This window comes from Coregonus lavaretus (assembly GCF_964263955.1).
Source record: "Coregonus lavaretus genome assembly, chromosome: 20".
Lineage (NCBI taxonomy): Eukaryota > Metazoa > Chordata > Actinopteri > Salmoniformes > Salmonidae > Coregonus > Coregonus lavaretus.
Window position 1 is genome coordinate 25436262 of NC_140007.1, and position 17375 is coordinate 25453636.

At 42.5% G+C, this 17375-nt stretch overlaps 1 protein-coding gene across 9 annotated transcripts in view; it reads right to left on the minus strand.

Moving 5' to 3' along the window:
* LOC311147661 (cyclin-dependent kinase 11B-like) overlaps positions 1-17375 on the minus strand; it is a 32403-nt gene that overhangs the window by 13558 nt on the left and 1470 nt on the right. For 5 of the 9 annotated variants that reach the window (XM_084184403.1, XM_084184401.1, XM_084184400.1 and 2 more), the window contains 3 exons: positions 16651-16790; positions 16320-16498; positions 7425-7575 (listed from right to left, as the gene is read on the minus strand). In XM_084184403.1, coding sequence (XP_084040529.1) covers positions 7425-7575; positions 16320-16498; positions 16651-16790 — 470 coding nt within the window. The remainder of the gene's footprint in view (positions 1-7424; positions 7576-16319; positions 16499-16650; positions 16791-17375) is intronic. The other 4 variants (XM_084184406.1, XM_084184408.1, XM_084184405.1 and 1 more) reach the window with 2 other exon arrangements.

Sequence of the window (17375 nt, forward strand, 5' to 3'; positions counted from 1 at the left end):
ATCCAACAGGGTTGCAAGGTAAAAGTGTGAGGCGGGATCAGGTCGGCTCCTTTCCTCCTTGCTTGACAGAGATCTCAGAAAAGATACAATTGTGAATCTGCGATGCAAATGTATCACATAAAATGTATGCGCAATATCTCACAACCTGGTGAAGTAGCTTTTGCTCTACCTCTCTCCCTGAGTGAGAGAGGTTTGTACTTTGATAGACAATTTACCTTGACATGGTTATTTGATCAACAATTGCGCAATAAATAATTTCCACCACAATTCGTCGCATAATTAAATTTTACAGACACAAAATTATCCTACCATGTCGAATGAACAGATTGTTGACATTTATAACATTTTACCGACACTTCCTGTTTGCATCACAATTGGTGTGATTTTTTTGGGTATTGCATAACTTTACTCGCATAAAAACAGTGGATGGAAACGTGGTTAGTGACATGGGGTCAAAAAGCATGAATAAATAAAAATATGTTTTTTGTGTGGTTTTATGCTCTTGAAACTTTTGTTCAAACTGCCAAACTCTCAGGGGTCACATTCTGGTAGAAGTGTACTGTTTGAGAGACCACTGATCATACATTTTTATAACTAAATACCTTTGAACACAAGTGATGATTATAAATGTTGATATTTCTTTGTTCTGTAGTATACAGTAGAGTATGAAAATGTATGCACTCACTAACTGTAAGTCGCTCTGGATAAGAGCGTCTGCTAAATGACTTAAATGTAAAATGTAAAAAAAGTACCAGTCAAAAGTTTGGACACACCTACTCATTCAAGGGTTTTTCTTTATTTTTACTATTTGTAGTAACCAAAAAAGTGTTAAACAAATCAAAATATATTTGAGATTCTTCAAAGCAGCCACCCTTTTGCCTTGATGACAGCTTTGTTGGCAATCTCTCAACCAGCTTCACCTGGAATGCTTTTCCAACAGTTTTTTGTATTTTGTATTTATTATGGATCCCCATTAGCTGTTGCCAAGGCAGCAGCTACTCGTCCTGGGGTCCAGCAAAATTAAGGCAGTTATACATTTAAAAAAACATTACAATACATTCATAACAGATTTCACAGCACACTAAGTGTGCCCCCTCAGGCCCCTACTCCACTACCACATATCTACAACACAATCCATGTGTACGTGTGTATAAGTCGCTCTGGATAAGAGCGTCTGCTAAATGACGTAAATGTAAATGTATAGAGCGTATGTTATCATGTGTGTGTATGCATGTGTCTGTGCCTATGTTTGTGTTGCGTCACAGTCCCCGCTGTTCCATAAGGTGTATTTTTATCTGTTTCTTAAAATCTGATTCTACTGCTTGCATCAGTTACTTGATGTGGAATAGAGTTCCATGTAGTCATGGCTCTATGTAGTACTGTGAGCCTCCCATTGTCTGTTCTGGACTTGGGGACTGTGAAGAGACCTCTGGTGGCATGTCTTGTGGGGTATGCATGGGTGTCTGAGCTGTGTGCCAGTTGTTCAAACAGACAGCTTGGTGCTTTCAACATGTCAGCACCTCTCACAAACACAAGCAGTGATGAAGTCAATCTCTCCTCCACTTTGAGCCAGGAGAGCATGACATGCATATTATTAACGTTTGCTCTCTGTGTACATCCAAGGGCCAGCCGTGCTGCCCTGTTTTGAGCCAATTGCAATTTTCCTAAGACCCTCTTTGTGGCACCTGACCACACGACTGAACAGTAGTCCAGGTGCGATAAAACTAGAGCCTGTAGGACCTGCCTTGTTGATAGTGCTGTTAAGAAGGTAGAGCAGCGCTTTATTATGGACAGACCTCTCCCCATCTTAGCTAATGTTGTATCAATATGTTTTGACCATGACAGTTTACAATCCAGGGTTACTCCAAGCAGTTTAGTCACCTCAACTTGCTCAATCTCCACATTATTTATTACAAGATTTAGTTGAGGTTTGGAGTTTAGTGTGAATGATTTGTTCCAAATACAATGCTTTTAGTTTTAGAAATATTTAGGACTAACTTATTCCTTACCACCTACTCTGAAACTAACTGCTACTCTTTGTTAAGTGTTGCAGTCATTTCAGTTGCTGTAGTAGCTGACATATAGTGTTGAGTCATCCGCATACATAGACACTCTGGCTTTAATCAAAGCCAGTGGCATGTCATTAGTAAAGATTGAAAAAAGTAATGGGCCTAGACAGCTGCCCTGGGAAATTCCTGATTCTACCTGGATTATGTTGGAGAGGCTTCCATTAAAGAACACCCTCTGTGTTCTGTTGGACAGGTAACTGTCTCCACAATATAGCAGGTGGAGTAAAGCCATAACACACGTTTTTTCAGCAGCAGACTATGATCAATAATGTCAAAAGCCACACTGAAGTCTAACAAAACAGCCCCCACAATAATTGAATCATCAATTTCTCTCAGCCAATCATCAGTAATTTGCGTAAGTGCTGTGCTTGTTGAATGTCCTTCTCTATAAGCATGCTGAAAGTTTGTCATCAATTTGTTTACTGTAAAATAGCATTGTATCTGGTCAAAAACAATTTTTTCCAATACTTTACTAAGGGTTGGTAACAGGCTAATTGGTTGGCTATTTGAGCCAGTAAAGGGGGCTTTACTATTCTTAGGTAGCGGAATTACTTTTGCTTCCCTCCAAGCCTGGGGGCACACACATTCTAGTAGGCTTAAATTGAAAATATGGCAAATAGGAGTGGCAATATCGTCCGCTATTATCCTCAGTAATTTTCCATCCAAGTTGTCAGACCCCGGAGGCTTGTCATTGTTGATAGACAATAATTTTTTCACCTCTTCCACACTCAGAATTCAAAATTACAACGTTTGTCTTTCATAATTTGGTCAGATATTCTTGGATGTGTAGTGTCAGCAATTGTTGCTGGCATGTCATGCCTAAGTTTGCTAATCTTGCCAATGAAAAAATCATTAAAGTAGTTGGCAATATCAGTTGGTTTTGTGATGAATGAGCCATCTGATTCAATGAATGATGGAGCTGAGTTTGCCCTTTTCCCAGAATTTCATTTAAAGTGCTTCAAAGCTTTTTACCATCATTCTTAATGTCATTTATCTTTGTTTCGTAGTGTAGTTTCTTCTTCTTTTTATTTGGTTTAGTCACATGATTTCTCAATTTGCAATACGTTTGCCAATCGGTTGTGCAGCCAGACTTATTTGCCTTTCCTTTTGCCTCATCCCTCTCAACCATACAATTTTTCAATTCCTCATCAATCCACGGGGATTTAACAGTTTTTACAGTCATGTTCTTAAATGGGGGCATGCTTATTAGTAACTGGTATAAGCAATTTCATAAATGTGTCAAGTGCAGTGTCTGTTTGCTCCTCATTACACACCACGGACCAACATATATTCTTTACATCAACAACATAGGTATCACTACAAAACGTATTGTATGACCTCATACACAATATTAGGCCCAGCCTTTGGAACTTTGGTTTTCCTAGATATGGCTACTATATTGTGATCGCTACATCCAACGGATTTGGATATGCTTTCAAACAAATCTCTGCAGCATTAGTAAAGATATGATCAATACATATTGATGATTTAATTCCTGTACTGTTTGTAACTACTCTAGTAGGTTGACTGATAACCTGAACAAGGTTGCAGGCACTGGTTACAGTTTGAAGCTTTCTCTTGAGTGGGCATCCTGATGAAAGCCAGTCAATATTTAAATCACCCAGAAAGTATATCTCTATTGATATCACATACATTATCAAGCATTTCACACATTATCCAGATACTGACTGTTAGCACTTGGTGGTCTATAGCAGCTACCCACCAGAATGGCCTTTAGGTGAGGCAGATGAGTTCCCACATATGCTGAGCACTTGTTAGATGCTTTTCCTTCACTCTGCGGTCCAACTCATCCCAAACCATCTCAATTGGGTTGAGGTCGGGTGATTGTGGAGGCCAGGTCATCTGATGCAGCACTCCATCACTCTCGTTATTGGTAAAATAGCCCTTACACAGCCTGGAAGTGTGTTGGGTCATTGTCTTGTTGAAAAACAAATGATAGTCCCACTAAGCGCAAACCAGATAGGATGACGTATCGCTGCAGAATGCTGTGGTAGCCACGCTGGTTAAGTGTGCCTTGAATTCTAAATAAATCACTGACAATGTCACCAGCAAAGCACCCCCACACCATCTCACGTCCTCCTCCATGCCTCACGGTGGGAACCACACATGTGGAGATCATCCGTTCACCTACTCTGCGTCTCACAAAGACACAGCGGTTGGAACCAAAAATCTCAAATTTGGACTCATCAGACCAAATGTCCATTGCTCGTTTTTTTGGCCCAAGTAAGTCTCTTCTTCTTATTGTGTCCTTTAGTAGTGGTTCCTTTGCAGCAATTCGGCCATGAAGGCCTGATTCACGCACTCCTCTGAACAGTTGATGTTGAGATGTGTCTATTACTTGAACTCTGTGAAGCATTTGTTTGGGCTGCAATTTCTGAGGCTGGTAACTCTAATGAACTTATCCTCTGCAGCAGAGGTAACTCTGGGTCTTCCTTTCCTGTGGCAGTCCTCATGAGAGCCAGTTTCATCATAGCGCTTGATGGTTTTGCGACTGCACTTGAATACATTTTTGACATTTTCCATATTGACTGACCTTCATGTCTTAAAGTAATGATGGACTGTCGTTTCTCATTGCTTATTTGAGCTGTTCTTGCCATAATATGGACTTGGTCTTTTACCAAATAGGGCTATCTTCTGTATACCACCCCTACCTTGCCACAACAACTGATTGGCTCAAACGCATTAAGGAGGAAAGAAATTAAACAAATTAACTTTTAACAAGGCACACCTGTTAATTGAAATGCATTCCAGGTGACTACCTCATGAAGCTGGTTGAGAGAATGCCAAGAGTGTGCAAAGCTGTCATCAAGGCAAAGGGTGGCTACTTCGAAGAATGTCAAATATAAAACATGTTTAGATTTGTATAACACTTTTTTGGCTACTACATTATTCCATATGTGTTATTTCATTGTTTTGATGTCTTCACTATTATTCTACAATGTAGAAAATAGTACAAATAAAGAAAAACCCAGGAATGAGTAGGTGTCCAAACTTTTTACTGGTACCGTGTATATACAGTGGGGAAAAAAAGTATTTAGTCAGCCACCAATTGTGCAAGTTCTCCCACTTAAAAAGATGAGAGAGGCCTGTAATTTTCATCATAGGTACACGTCAACTATGACAGACAAATTGAGGAAAAGAAATCCAGAAAATCACATTATAGGATTTTTTATGAATTTATTTGCAAATTATGGTGGAAAATAAGTATTTGGTCACCTACAAACAAGCAAGATTTCTGGCTCTCACAGACCTGTAACTTCTTCTTTAAGAGGCTCCTCTGTCCTCCACTCGTTACCTGTATTAATGGCACCTGTTTGAACTTGTTATCAGTATAAAATACACCTGTCCACAACCTCAAACAGTCACTCTCCAAACTCCACTACGGCCAAGACCAAACAGCTGTCAAAGGACACCAGAAACACAATTGTAGACCTGCACCAGGCTGGGAAGACTGAATCTGCATTAGGTAAGCAGCTTGGTTTGAAGAAATCAACTGTGGGAGCAATTATTAGGAAATGGAAGACATACAAGACCACTGATAATCTCCCTCGATCTGGGGCTCCACGCAAGATCTCACCCCGTGGGGTCAAAATGATCACAAGAATGGTGAGCAAAAATCCCAGAACCACACGGGGGGACCTAGTGAATGACCGGCAGAGAGCTGGGACCAAACTGACAAAGCCTACCATCAGTAACACACTACGCCGCCAGGGACACAAATCCTGCAGTGCCAGACGTTTCCCCCTGCTTAAGCCAGTACATGTCCAGGCCCGTCTGAAGTTTGCTAGAGTGCATTTGGATGATCCAGAAGAGGATTGGGAGAATGTCAGATGAAACCAAAATATATTTTTGGTAAAAACTCAACTTGTCGTGTTTGGAGGACAAAGAATGCTGAGTTGCATCCAAAGAACACCATACCTACTGTGAAGCATGGGGGTGGAAACATCATGCTTTGGGGCTGTTTTTCTGCAAAGGGACCAGGACGACTAATCTGTGTAAAGGAAAGAATGAATGGGGCCATGTATCGTGAGATTTTGAGTGAAAACCTCCTTCCATCAGCAAGGGCATTGAAGATGAAACGTGGCTGGGTCTTTCAGCATGACAATGATCCCAAACACACCGCCCGGGCAACGAAGGAGAGGCTTCGTAAAAAGCATTTCAAGGTCCTGGAGTGGCCTAGCCAGTCTCCAGATCTCAACCCCATAGAAAATCTTTGGAGGGAGTTGAAAGTCTGTGTTGCCCAGCGACAGCCCCAAAACATCACTGCTCTAGAGGAGATCTGCATGGAGGAATGGGCCAAAATACCAGCAACAGTGTGTGAAAACCTTGTGAAGACTTACAGAAAACGTTTGACCTGTGTCATTGCCAACAAAGGGTATATAACAAAGTATTGAGAAACTTTTGTTATTGACCAAATACTTATTTTCCACCATAATTTGCAAATAAATTCATAAAAAATCCTACAATGTGATTTTCTGGAAAAAAAATTCTCATTTTGTCTGTCATAGTTGACGTGTACCTATGATGAAAATTACAGGCCTCTCTCATCTTTTTAAGTGGGAGAACTTGCACAATTGGTGGCTGACTAAATACTTTTTTTCTCCACTGTATATATATATATGCTAATACAAGCCACGCTAACATGCTGACCAAACCGTCTCCGTGCGTGCGTCTACGTGTGCATGTTGATTTTTTCTATCCCCATTAGACACGTTCTTGACATGCAGGTTAAAATACCAAAACCAACTGTGAACCAACTATATTAATTTGGGGACAGGTCGAAACACAAATGAAACATTCATGGACATTTTGCTAGCTTGCTGTTGGTAGCTAATTTGTCCTGGGAAATAAACAAACATCGGGTTGTTATTTTACCTGGTCCTTTCTTTAGCTGGATCTTTGTATGTTCTCCACTCCGACAATTAATCCACAGATTAAAAAAAAGGGGAAACCTAGTTAGTTTTTTCATTATTAACCTCTCCTCATTCATATTTCTTCTTCTGTGGATTTTATATGGCGGTTGGCAACCAACAAAGTTGCATTACCACCACCAGTGGATTGTGGACCTCATTCATCTTTCAATCACACACGTGGGTATATGCTCGTAAAAACCAATGAGAAGATGGGAGAGGTGAGACTTGCAGCGTGTCACGTGTCAACCAATTTATATTTAAGTGCCTGGCTACGCAGATACCCGTTGACAAACATAAGCAGTTTGGATGAAATGATTGACTAACGTGCACGTATAAATATATTTTGCAATGCTCGCGCACACAACATGGACGGTTTGGTCAGCATGTAATACACACGTGTGTATGTGGTCACAGTAGTCACCTCTCTCTGCGGGATTGGGCTCTGGCCTGCTCCCTGCGTTTCTGCCTCTCCCAGTCTCGCCTGGCCTTGTCCTGCTCCTCCCACTGCCGCTTCCTGCGCTCGCTCTCCCTGTCCTTGTCTTTGGGCCGCACGTGTTTCCCTGCTGCTGCTACTGTGATAAAAACAAACAAATGTAAAACAGTGCAACTAGGTGCTACATATAGTTTAATACCACACACACACACTAAAACCAGTCCCTATGCAGCTTTCTACAGCAATACCGTAGAGATAGAGGACTCATCCTTATAGCTTTGCCATTATAGCGTCTGTGACAGCATGGCAGGGCTGACCCCATTTGGTCGACTGGTCGATAGGCTGTTGGTCGACCAATATTTATTTTAGTAGAGCACGAGACACCTGTCTGATTCTCACCTGTCTTCTGTGGACTAACCCAGTGAGAAGGCCGCGGAGATGCCACCATCCAAGAAGAAGGGGAGTGTGGCTAAAATGCACAAGACATGTCTTTCTCCGGAATGAGCTCTCTCCAGCCATTTTGTGCAGATTCATTGTTTCATAATTTCATTGTGTGAATTGTTTGCCCTTTGATTGTTAGTTTCTATTAATTCCCCATTACATATATCACCAGTAGTAGCCTACATTTACCGTTAATTTACATTATTTCTAATCCATACTGAACAAAAATATAAACGTAACAAGCAACAATTTCATTGATTTTACTGAGTTACAGTTCATATGAGGGAAATCAGTATATTGAAATAAATTCATTAGGCCCTAATGTATGGATTTCACATGACTAGAAATAAAGATATGCATCTGTTGGTCACAGATACCTTTAAAAAAAAATGGTCCTCATGATCTTGTCACGGCATTTTTGTGCATTCAAATTACCATCGACAAAATGCCATTGTGTTTGTTGCCTGCCCATACCATAAGGCCACCGCTACCATGGGGCACTCTGTTCGCAACATTGACATCAGCAAACCGCTCGCCCACACAACGCCATACACATGGTCAGCGGTTGTGAGGCCGGTTGGACGTACTGCCAAATTCTCTAAAATGACATTGAAGGCATCGGCTTATGGTAGAGAAACTAACATAAAATTATCTTGCAACAGTTTCATGAGCTGAAATAAAAGATCCCAGAAATGTTCTATATTCACAAAAAGCTTATTTCTCTAAAATGTTGTGCAGAAATCTTTACATCTCTGTTAGCAGGGCTGAACCCGACAAAAAAAAATCTTAGTCGACAAAGAGACAGACGTCTGTTCTTTTTAAGCTTTTATTTTTCCATATACAGTGCATTCGGAAGGTATTCAGACACCTTGACTTTTTCCACATTTTGTTACGTTACAGCCTTATTCTAAAATGGATTAAATAAATGTTTTTCCTCATCAATCTACACACAATACCCCATAATGACAAAGCGGAAACAGGATTTAATAAATCTTTGCAAATGTATCATAAAAAAAAGAAACTTATTTACATAAGTATTCAGACCGTTTGCTATGAGACTCGAAATTGAGCTCAGATGCATCCTGTTTCCATTGATCATCCTTGACATGTTTCAACAACTTGATTAGAGTCCACCTGTGGTAAATTCAACTGATTGGACATGATTTGGAAAGAAACACACCTATCTATATAAGGTCCCACAGTTGAGAGTGCATGTCAGAGCAACAATCAAGCCATGAGGTTGAAGGAATTGTCCGTAGCGCTCCGAGACAGGATTGTGTCGAGGCACAATTCTGGGGAAGGGTACAAAAACATTTCTGCAGCATTGAAGGTCCCCAAGAACACAGTGGCCTACATCATTCTTAAATCAAAGAACTTTGGAACCACCAAGACTCTTCCTAGAGCTGACCGCCCTGCCAAACTGAGCAATCGGGGGAGAAGGGCCTTGGTCAGGGAGGTGACCAAGAACCAGACTGTCACTCTGACAGAGCTCCAGAGTTCCTCTGTGGAGATGGGAGAACCTTCCAGAAGGACAACCATCTCTGCAGCCCTCCATCAATCAGGTCTATACGGTAGAGTGGCCAGACGGAAGCCACTCCTCAGTAAATGGCACATGACAACCCGCTTGGAGTTTGCCAAAAGGCACCTAAAGGACTCTCAGACCATAAGAAACAAGATTCTCTGGTCTGATGAAACCAAGATTGAACTGTTTGGACTGAATGCCAAGCGTCACGTCTGGAAGAAACCTGGCACCATTCCTACGGTGAAGCATGGTGCTGGCAGCATCATGCTGTGGGGATGTTTTCAGCGGCAGCGACTGGGAGACTAGTCAGAATCGAAGCAAAGATGAACGGAGCAAAGTACAGAGAGATCCTTGATGAAAACCTGCTCCAGAGCACCTAGGACCTCAGACTGGGGGCGAATTTTCACCTTCCAACAGGACAACGACCCTAAGCACCCAGCAAAGCCAACACAGGAGTGGCTTCGAGACAAGTCTCAATGTCCTTGAGTGGCCCAGCCAGAGCCCGGACTTGAACCTGATCAAACATCTCTGGAGAGACCTGAAAATAGCTGTGCAGCGACGCTCCCCATCCAACCTGACAGAGTGCTTAAGAGGATCTGCAGAGAAGAATGAGATAAACTCCCCAAATACAGGTATGCAAGCTTGTAGCATCATACCCAAGAAGACTCGAGGCTGTAATCGCTGCCAAACAAAGTACTGAGTAAAGGGTCTGAATACTTAAATGTAATATCTGTTTTTTATTTGTAATAAATGGGTAAACATTTCTAAAAACCTGTTTTTGCTTTGTCATTATGGGGTATTGTGTGTAGATTGATGAGGGGAAAAATATATTTAATGCATTTTAGAATAAGGCTGTAAAATAACAAAATGTGGAAAAAGTCAAGGGGTCTGAATACTTTCCGAATGCACTGTATAGAGACATCCTATGTGTATTAATCAAATCATCTATATGCACTGAGCTTGTCTGATGCTTTAAGCGAACTGTTTGATTAAATAATTAAGACACACAAATGACTAGAGGGAGTCCGACCGCAATTGATTTGATTGTGCCGCCTGGCTCAGACTTGCTGTGCTTTGTTAAAAAGAAAAGAGAGCGAGTGACTGTGTGACTAGCACCCGTTGTCTCTCTCTCTCCTCCCTGCTGCAGCGACTACCACAGAACATAAGTGTTTATAGTGCTGTCCATGTTGCTGAAGCTGCAACATAATTACAGCCATTTCTGACTGAAAAGTTCTGTTACCGAAATCCCTAATTTGTTTAAGAAAAACATTCCCTATTCCCTCAACCTTTGCTGTCTTTACGTGACACATGTATGCTTCATATGCACGTGACCAATAGGGCCTAACATATAGCATCTCATAATCACATCAATAAATTGGTTATAAAAGAAACTATGAACACCGTAACACATGACAGCAAAATGGATGCAGTGGACGTGACAAACTTGAAACAGGGGAATGTTTACTGGTTGCGTAGGAGGTAAACGGGAAGTGAGCATTTCTCCTTTGCCAAGATAATTCATCCACCTGACAAGTGTGGCATATCAAGAAGCTGATTAAACAGCATGATCATTACACAGGTGCACCTTGTGCTGGGGCCAATAAAAGACCACTATAAAAAGTGCAGTTTTGTTACAACACAATGCCACAGATGTCTCATGTTTTGAGGGAGCGTGCAATTGGCATGCTGACTGCAGGAATGTCCACCAGACCTGTTGCCAGAGAATGTAATGTTAATTTCTCTCCCATAAGCCGCGTCCGATGTTGTTTTAGAGAATTTTGCAGTACGTTCAACCGGCCTCACAACCGCAGACCACGTGTATTGTGTGGGCGAGTGGTTTTCTGATGTCAATGTTGTGAACAGCGTGCCCCATGGTAGTGGTGGGGTAATGGTATGGGCAGGCATAAACTACGGACAACGAACACAATTAATTTTAAATCGATGGGATTTTTAATGCACAGAGATACCATGGCGAGATCTTGAGGCCCATTGTCGTGCCATTTATCTGCCGCAATCACCTAGTTTCAGCATGATAGTACACAACCCCATGTCGCAAGGATCTGTACAAATTCCTGGAAGCTGAACATTTCCCAGTTCTTCCATGGCCTGCATATACTCACCAGACATGTCAACCATTGAGCACGTTTCGGATATTCTGGATCAACGTACAAGACAGCGTGTTCCAGTTCCCACCACTATCCAGCAACTTCACAAAGCCATTGGAGAGGAGTGGGACAACATTCCACAGGCCACAATCAACAGCCTGATCAACTCTATGCGAAGGAGATGTGCCACGCTGCATGAGGCAAATGGAGGTCACACCAGAAACTGACTGGTTTTCTGATCCACGGCCCTACATTTCTTTAAAGTTACACTACATGACCAAAAGTATATGGACACCTGCTTTTCGAACATCTCATTTCAAAATCACGGGCATTAATATGGAGTTGGTCCCCCCCTTTGCAGCGATAACAGTCTACACTCTTCTGGGAAAGCTTCCACTAGATGTTGGAACATTGCTGCGGGGGACTTGCTTCCATTCAGCCACAAGAGCATTAGTGAAGTTGGGCACTGATGTTGGGCGATTAGGCCTGGCTCGGAGTCGGCATTCCAATTCATCTCAAAGGTGTTCGATGGGGTTGATGTACGGGCTCTGTGCAGGCCAGTCAAGTTCTTCCACTCCGATCTCGACGAACGTTTTCTGTATGGACCTCGCTTTGTGGCCGGGGGCATTATGCTGAAACAGGAAAGGGCCTTCCCCAAACTGTTGGAAGCACAGAATCGTCTAGAATGTCATTGCATTAAGATTTCCCTTCACTGGAACTAAGGGGCCTAGCCCGAAACATGAAAAACAGCCCCAGACCATTATTCCTCCTCCACCAAACTTTACAGTTGGCACTATGCATTGGGGCAGGTAGCGTTCTCCTGGCATCCGCCAAACCCAGACTCGTCTGTCGGACTTCCAGATGGTGAAGCGTGATTCATCACTCCAGAGAACACTTTTCCACTGCTCCAGAGTCCAATGTGGCGAGCCTTACACCACTCCAGCCGACGCTTGGTATTGCGCACGGTGATCTTAGGCTTGAGTGCGGTTGCTCGGCCATGGAAACCCATTTCATGAAGCTCCCGACTAACAGTTTTTGTGCTGACGTTGCTTCCAGAGTCAGTTTGGAACTCGATAGTGAGTGTTGCAACCGAGGACAGACCATTTTTACGCGCTACGCGCTTCAGCACTCGGTGGTACCGTTCTGTGAGCTTGTGTGGCCTACCACTTCGCGGCTGTGCTGTTGTTGCTCCTAGATGATTCCAGTTCACAATAACAGCACTTACAGTTGACCGGGGCAGCTCCAGCAGGGCAGACATTTCACGAACTGACTTGTTGGAAAGGTGGCTTCAGTAAGGCCATTCTACTGCAAATGTTTGTCTATGGAGATTGCATGGCTGTGTGCAATAGGTGTGGCTGAAATAGCCAAATCCACTCATTTGAAGGAGTGTCCACATACTTTTGTATATATAGTGTATGTGACCAACAGATGCATATCTGTATTCCCAGTCATTTGAAATCCATAGACTAGGGCCTAATGTATTTATTTAAATTGACTGATTTCCTCATATTAACTGTAACACAGTAAAATCTTTGAAATTGTTGCATGTTGTGTTCATATTTTTGTTCAGTATAATTTTTACTTCACCTCAAACAGCAAGTAAACAATGTCTGTTTTTAGAATCCATTGAGAATGACAATAGCGCTCTCCCTTTCAATAACCACTCGGCATGAAAGGGAAACATGTAATGATCTGATCCAATGGAAACATGAAATACCTGATTACTTCTCATCACTTGCACATATAACCTACAGCTGTGTCTGTCCCGAGCTCACTGGCGCATGAAACTCTGAGGGCCCAGAATATTTTATAGAATGTTGCAAGTTTGGTAGTGCTAGCTTCGGTTGATAGTTGATACAATGTTTTAAGTTTGTTGCAGTATTAGTATTAGGATACTTTCTACCTGCAGGCTGCAATGTTTTTATTTGCTGGCTTTATGTAAGCTATTTTTACATACAGTGCATTCGGAAAGTATTCAGACCCTTTGACTTTTTCCACATTTTGTTATGTTACAGCCTTATTCTAAAATTGATAAAAATTGTTTTTTTTCCCCTCATCCATCTACACACAATACGCCATAATGACAAAGCAAAAACAGTTTAGACATTTTTGCAAATGTGTTTAAGATTTTAAAAAACTCATATTTACATAAGTATTCAGACCCTTTACTCAGTACTTTTGTTGAAGCACCTTTGACAGTGATTACAGCCTCAAGTCTTCTTGTGCATGACGCTACAAGCTTGGCACACCTGTATTTGAGGAGTTTCTCCCATTCTTCTCTGCAGATCCTCTCAAGCTGTGTCAGGTTGGATGGGGAGCGGCGCTGCACAGCTATTTTCAGGTCTCTCCAGAGATGTTAGATCGGGTTCAAGTCCAGGCTCTGGCTGGGCCACTCAAGGACATTCAGAGACATGTCCCGAAGCCACTCCTGAGTTGTCTTGGCTGTGTGCTTAGGGTCGCTGTTCTGTTGGAAGGTGAACCTTCGCCTGAGCGCTTTGGAGCAGGTTTTCATCAAGGATCTCTCTGTACTTTGCTGTTCATCTTTCCCTCGATCCTGACTAGTCTCCCAGTCCCTGAAAAACATCCCAACAGCATGACGCTGCCACCACCATGCTTCACCGTAGGGATGAGACATGTCCCAAGAAGACACGAGGCTGTAATCGCTGCCAAAGGTGCTTCAACAAAGTACTGAGTAAAGGGTCTGAATACTTATGTAAATGTGATGAGTTTTTTAAAATCTTTAATACATTTGCAAACATTTCTAAAAACCTGTTTTCACTTTGTTATTATGAGGTATTGTGTGTAGATTGATGAGGGAAAAAATGTACACTAGCGTTCAAAAGTTTGGGGTCACTTAGAAATGTCCTTGTTTTTGAAAAAAAAAAGCATTTTTTTTGTCCATTAAAATAACATCAAATTGATCAGAAATACAGTGTAGACATTGTTATTGTTGTAAATGGCTATTGTAGCTGGCAACGTCTGACTTTTAATGGAATATCTACATAGGCGTACAGAGGCCCATTATCAGCAACCATCAGTTCCGTGTTCCAATGGCACGTTGTGTTTGCTAATCCAAGTTTATCATTTTAAAAGGCTAACAGATCATTAGAAAAACCTTTTGCAATTATGTTAGCACAGCTGAAAACTGTTGTACTGATTAAAGAAGCAATAAAACTGGCCTTCTTGAGACTAGTTGAGTATCTGGAGCATCAGCAATTGTGGGTTCGATTACAGGATCAAAATGTCCAGAAACAAATAATTTTCTTCTGAAACTCGTCAGTCTATTCTTGTTCTGAGAATTGAAGGCTATTCCATGCGAGAAATTGCCAAGAAACTGAAGATCTCGTACAACGCTGTGTACTACTCCCTTCATAGAACAGCGCAAACTGGCTCTAACCAGAATAGAAAGAGGAGTGGGAGGCCCCGGTGCACAACTGAGCAAGAGGACAAATACATTAGAGGGTCTAGTTTGAGAAACAGACGCCTCACAGGTCCTCAACTGGCAGCCTCATTAAATAGTATCCGCAAAATACCAGTCTCAACGTCAACAGTGAAGAGGCGACTCCGGGATGCTGACCTAGGCAGAGTTGCAAAGAAAAAGCCATATCAGACTGGCCAATAAAAATAAAAGATTAAGATGGGAAAAAGAACACAGACACTGGACTTTTTCTTTGCAACTCTGCCTAGATCAGCATCCCGGAGTCACCTCTTCACTGTTGACGTTGAGACTGGTGTTTTGCGGGTACTATTTAATTAAGCTTCCATTTACATAAGTATTCATATTCTTTACTCAGTACTTTGTTGAAGCACCTTTGGCAGCTTAGGGTCGTTGTCCTGTTGGAAGGTGAACCGTCGCCCCAGGATGAGGTCCTGAACGCTCTGGAGAAGGTTTTCATCAAGGATCTCTCTGTAGTTTGCTCTGTTCATCTTTTCCTCGATCCTGACTAGTCTCCCAGTCCCTGCTGCTGAAAAACATCCCCACAGCATGATGCTGCCACCACGCTTCAACGTAGGGATGGGGCCAGGTTTCCTCCAGACGTGACGCTTGGCATTCAGGCCAAAGAGTTCAATCTTGGTTTCATCAGACCACAGAATCTTGCAGAATGGTCTGAGAGTCCTTTAGGTGCCTTTTGGAAAACTCCAAGCGGGCTGCATGTGCCTTTTACTGAGGAGTGGCTTCCGTCTGGCCACTCTACCATAAAGGCCTGATTGGTGGAGTGCTGCAGAGATGGTTGTCCTTCTGTAAGGTTCTCCCATCTCCACAGAGGAACTCAGAAGCTCTGTCAGAGTGACCATCGGCTCTGAATACTTATCTAAATACGGTATTTCTGTTTTTAATACATTTGCAAACATTTCTAAAAACCTGTTTTGGCTTTGTCATTATGGGGTATTGTGGGTAGATTGATGAGGGACATTTTAGAATAAGGCTGTAATGTAACAAAATGTGGAAAAAGTGAAGGGGTCTGAATACTTTCCGAATGCACTGTATAGTTGATTTTATCAAAACACATGGGATGTATCTATATATGGAAAACAACATGGCTAAAAATTTAGACCAATCGATTGGTAGAAAGAAAAGACTACTCTCGGTCGACCAAGAATTTTTTTTGCTGGGGACAGCCCCACAGCATGGGCAGCGCCATTGAGGCTACAACCCATAGGAATCCCCACCCAGTTGACTACATCGACTACTTTAAAATGGCTGAAGCATGGTGGAAGCCCTCAATGGCACTGACCATGCTAAAATGGCCTTTTAGCCATTAGAGGCATTTATAATTCTCTATGAGCAATACACATCCCAGGATGGCAATGTACCTCCTTCAGCAGAGTGACTGCGACGGCGTCTCTTGTCCTTTCTCTTCTCCTCCTTTCTTTGGTGAGATCTGTCTTTCCTGGCCATTTGCTGGGGAGGCTTTATTGCCAGCGATTCATCCTCTTCTCCCCTGGAATTGGGAAGACTGTCTAGTGCCAACGACTCAACAAACAGGCTGCCCCTGTGCATAGCAGGGTCGCGTTCAGTTAGGACAAAAATGGGAGAAAATGTATTCAAAGGGATAAGTTCAGTTTTTAAAGACGTTTTCTCCAGTATCTGGCCCTCCTGAACGTGACCCCAATTCCCACGGCTCTTTTTCCGTTTCCCCTTTACCTGTCCTCTGTGGAGTCTTCCCGTATGTACGGGGAATTCCGGATTGTTATTTCCATTTTTTTATCCCGTAGTTCTCCTTCCTCCGGAGTGTTTCGTTTGGCTTCCCGATCATCCGTCTGTGGAACAGGGCACGGAACGCACTAGACAAAACATGGGAAAGCGGGGGCATTTTAGATCCCCCTCCAAAAAATAAACGTTCTAAAAAAAAGTATACACGGTACGGTAAACATAACAATGATTGATTGCACATAAGGTAAGATTATGATAAAGTTTGAGACAGTAGTACAAGGAGAGCTCTAGTATGTGCGATACATTTAGTCAAAGCGGGAAACGGCATCCTCTGATGGGGGAGAGAAACAATGTGTCCTAAATCAACCCTTAGCCCAGGGTTGCCCAACCCTATTCCTGGCGAGCTACCCTCCTGTAGGTTTTCGCTCCAACCCCAGGTGTTACTAACCTGATTCATCTTATCAACCAGCTAATTATTAGAATCAGGTGTGCTAGATTAGGGTTGGAGCAAAAACCTACAGGACAGTAGCTCTCCAGGAACAGGGTTGGGCAGTCCTGCCTTAGCCCATAGTCAGGTGGAGATCTGATCGGATATGTCTAAGCAATATGGCCAACATTTCACCTAGTTTATCAGGGGGCAAGGTTGAGCCATTTCCACATTCCTTATCCCAATCTCTTCTCAGATCTCCCCATGTGTATAGTTGGTACTAGGGCAG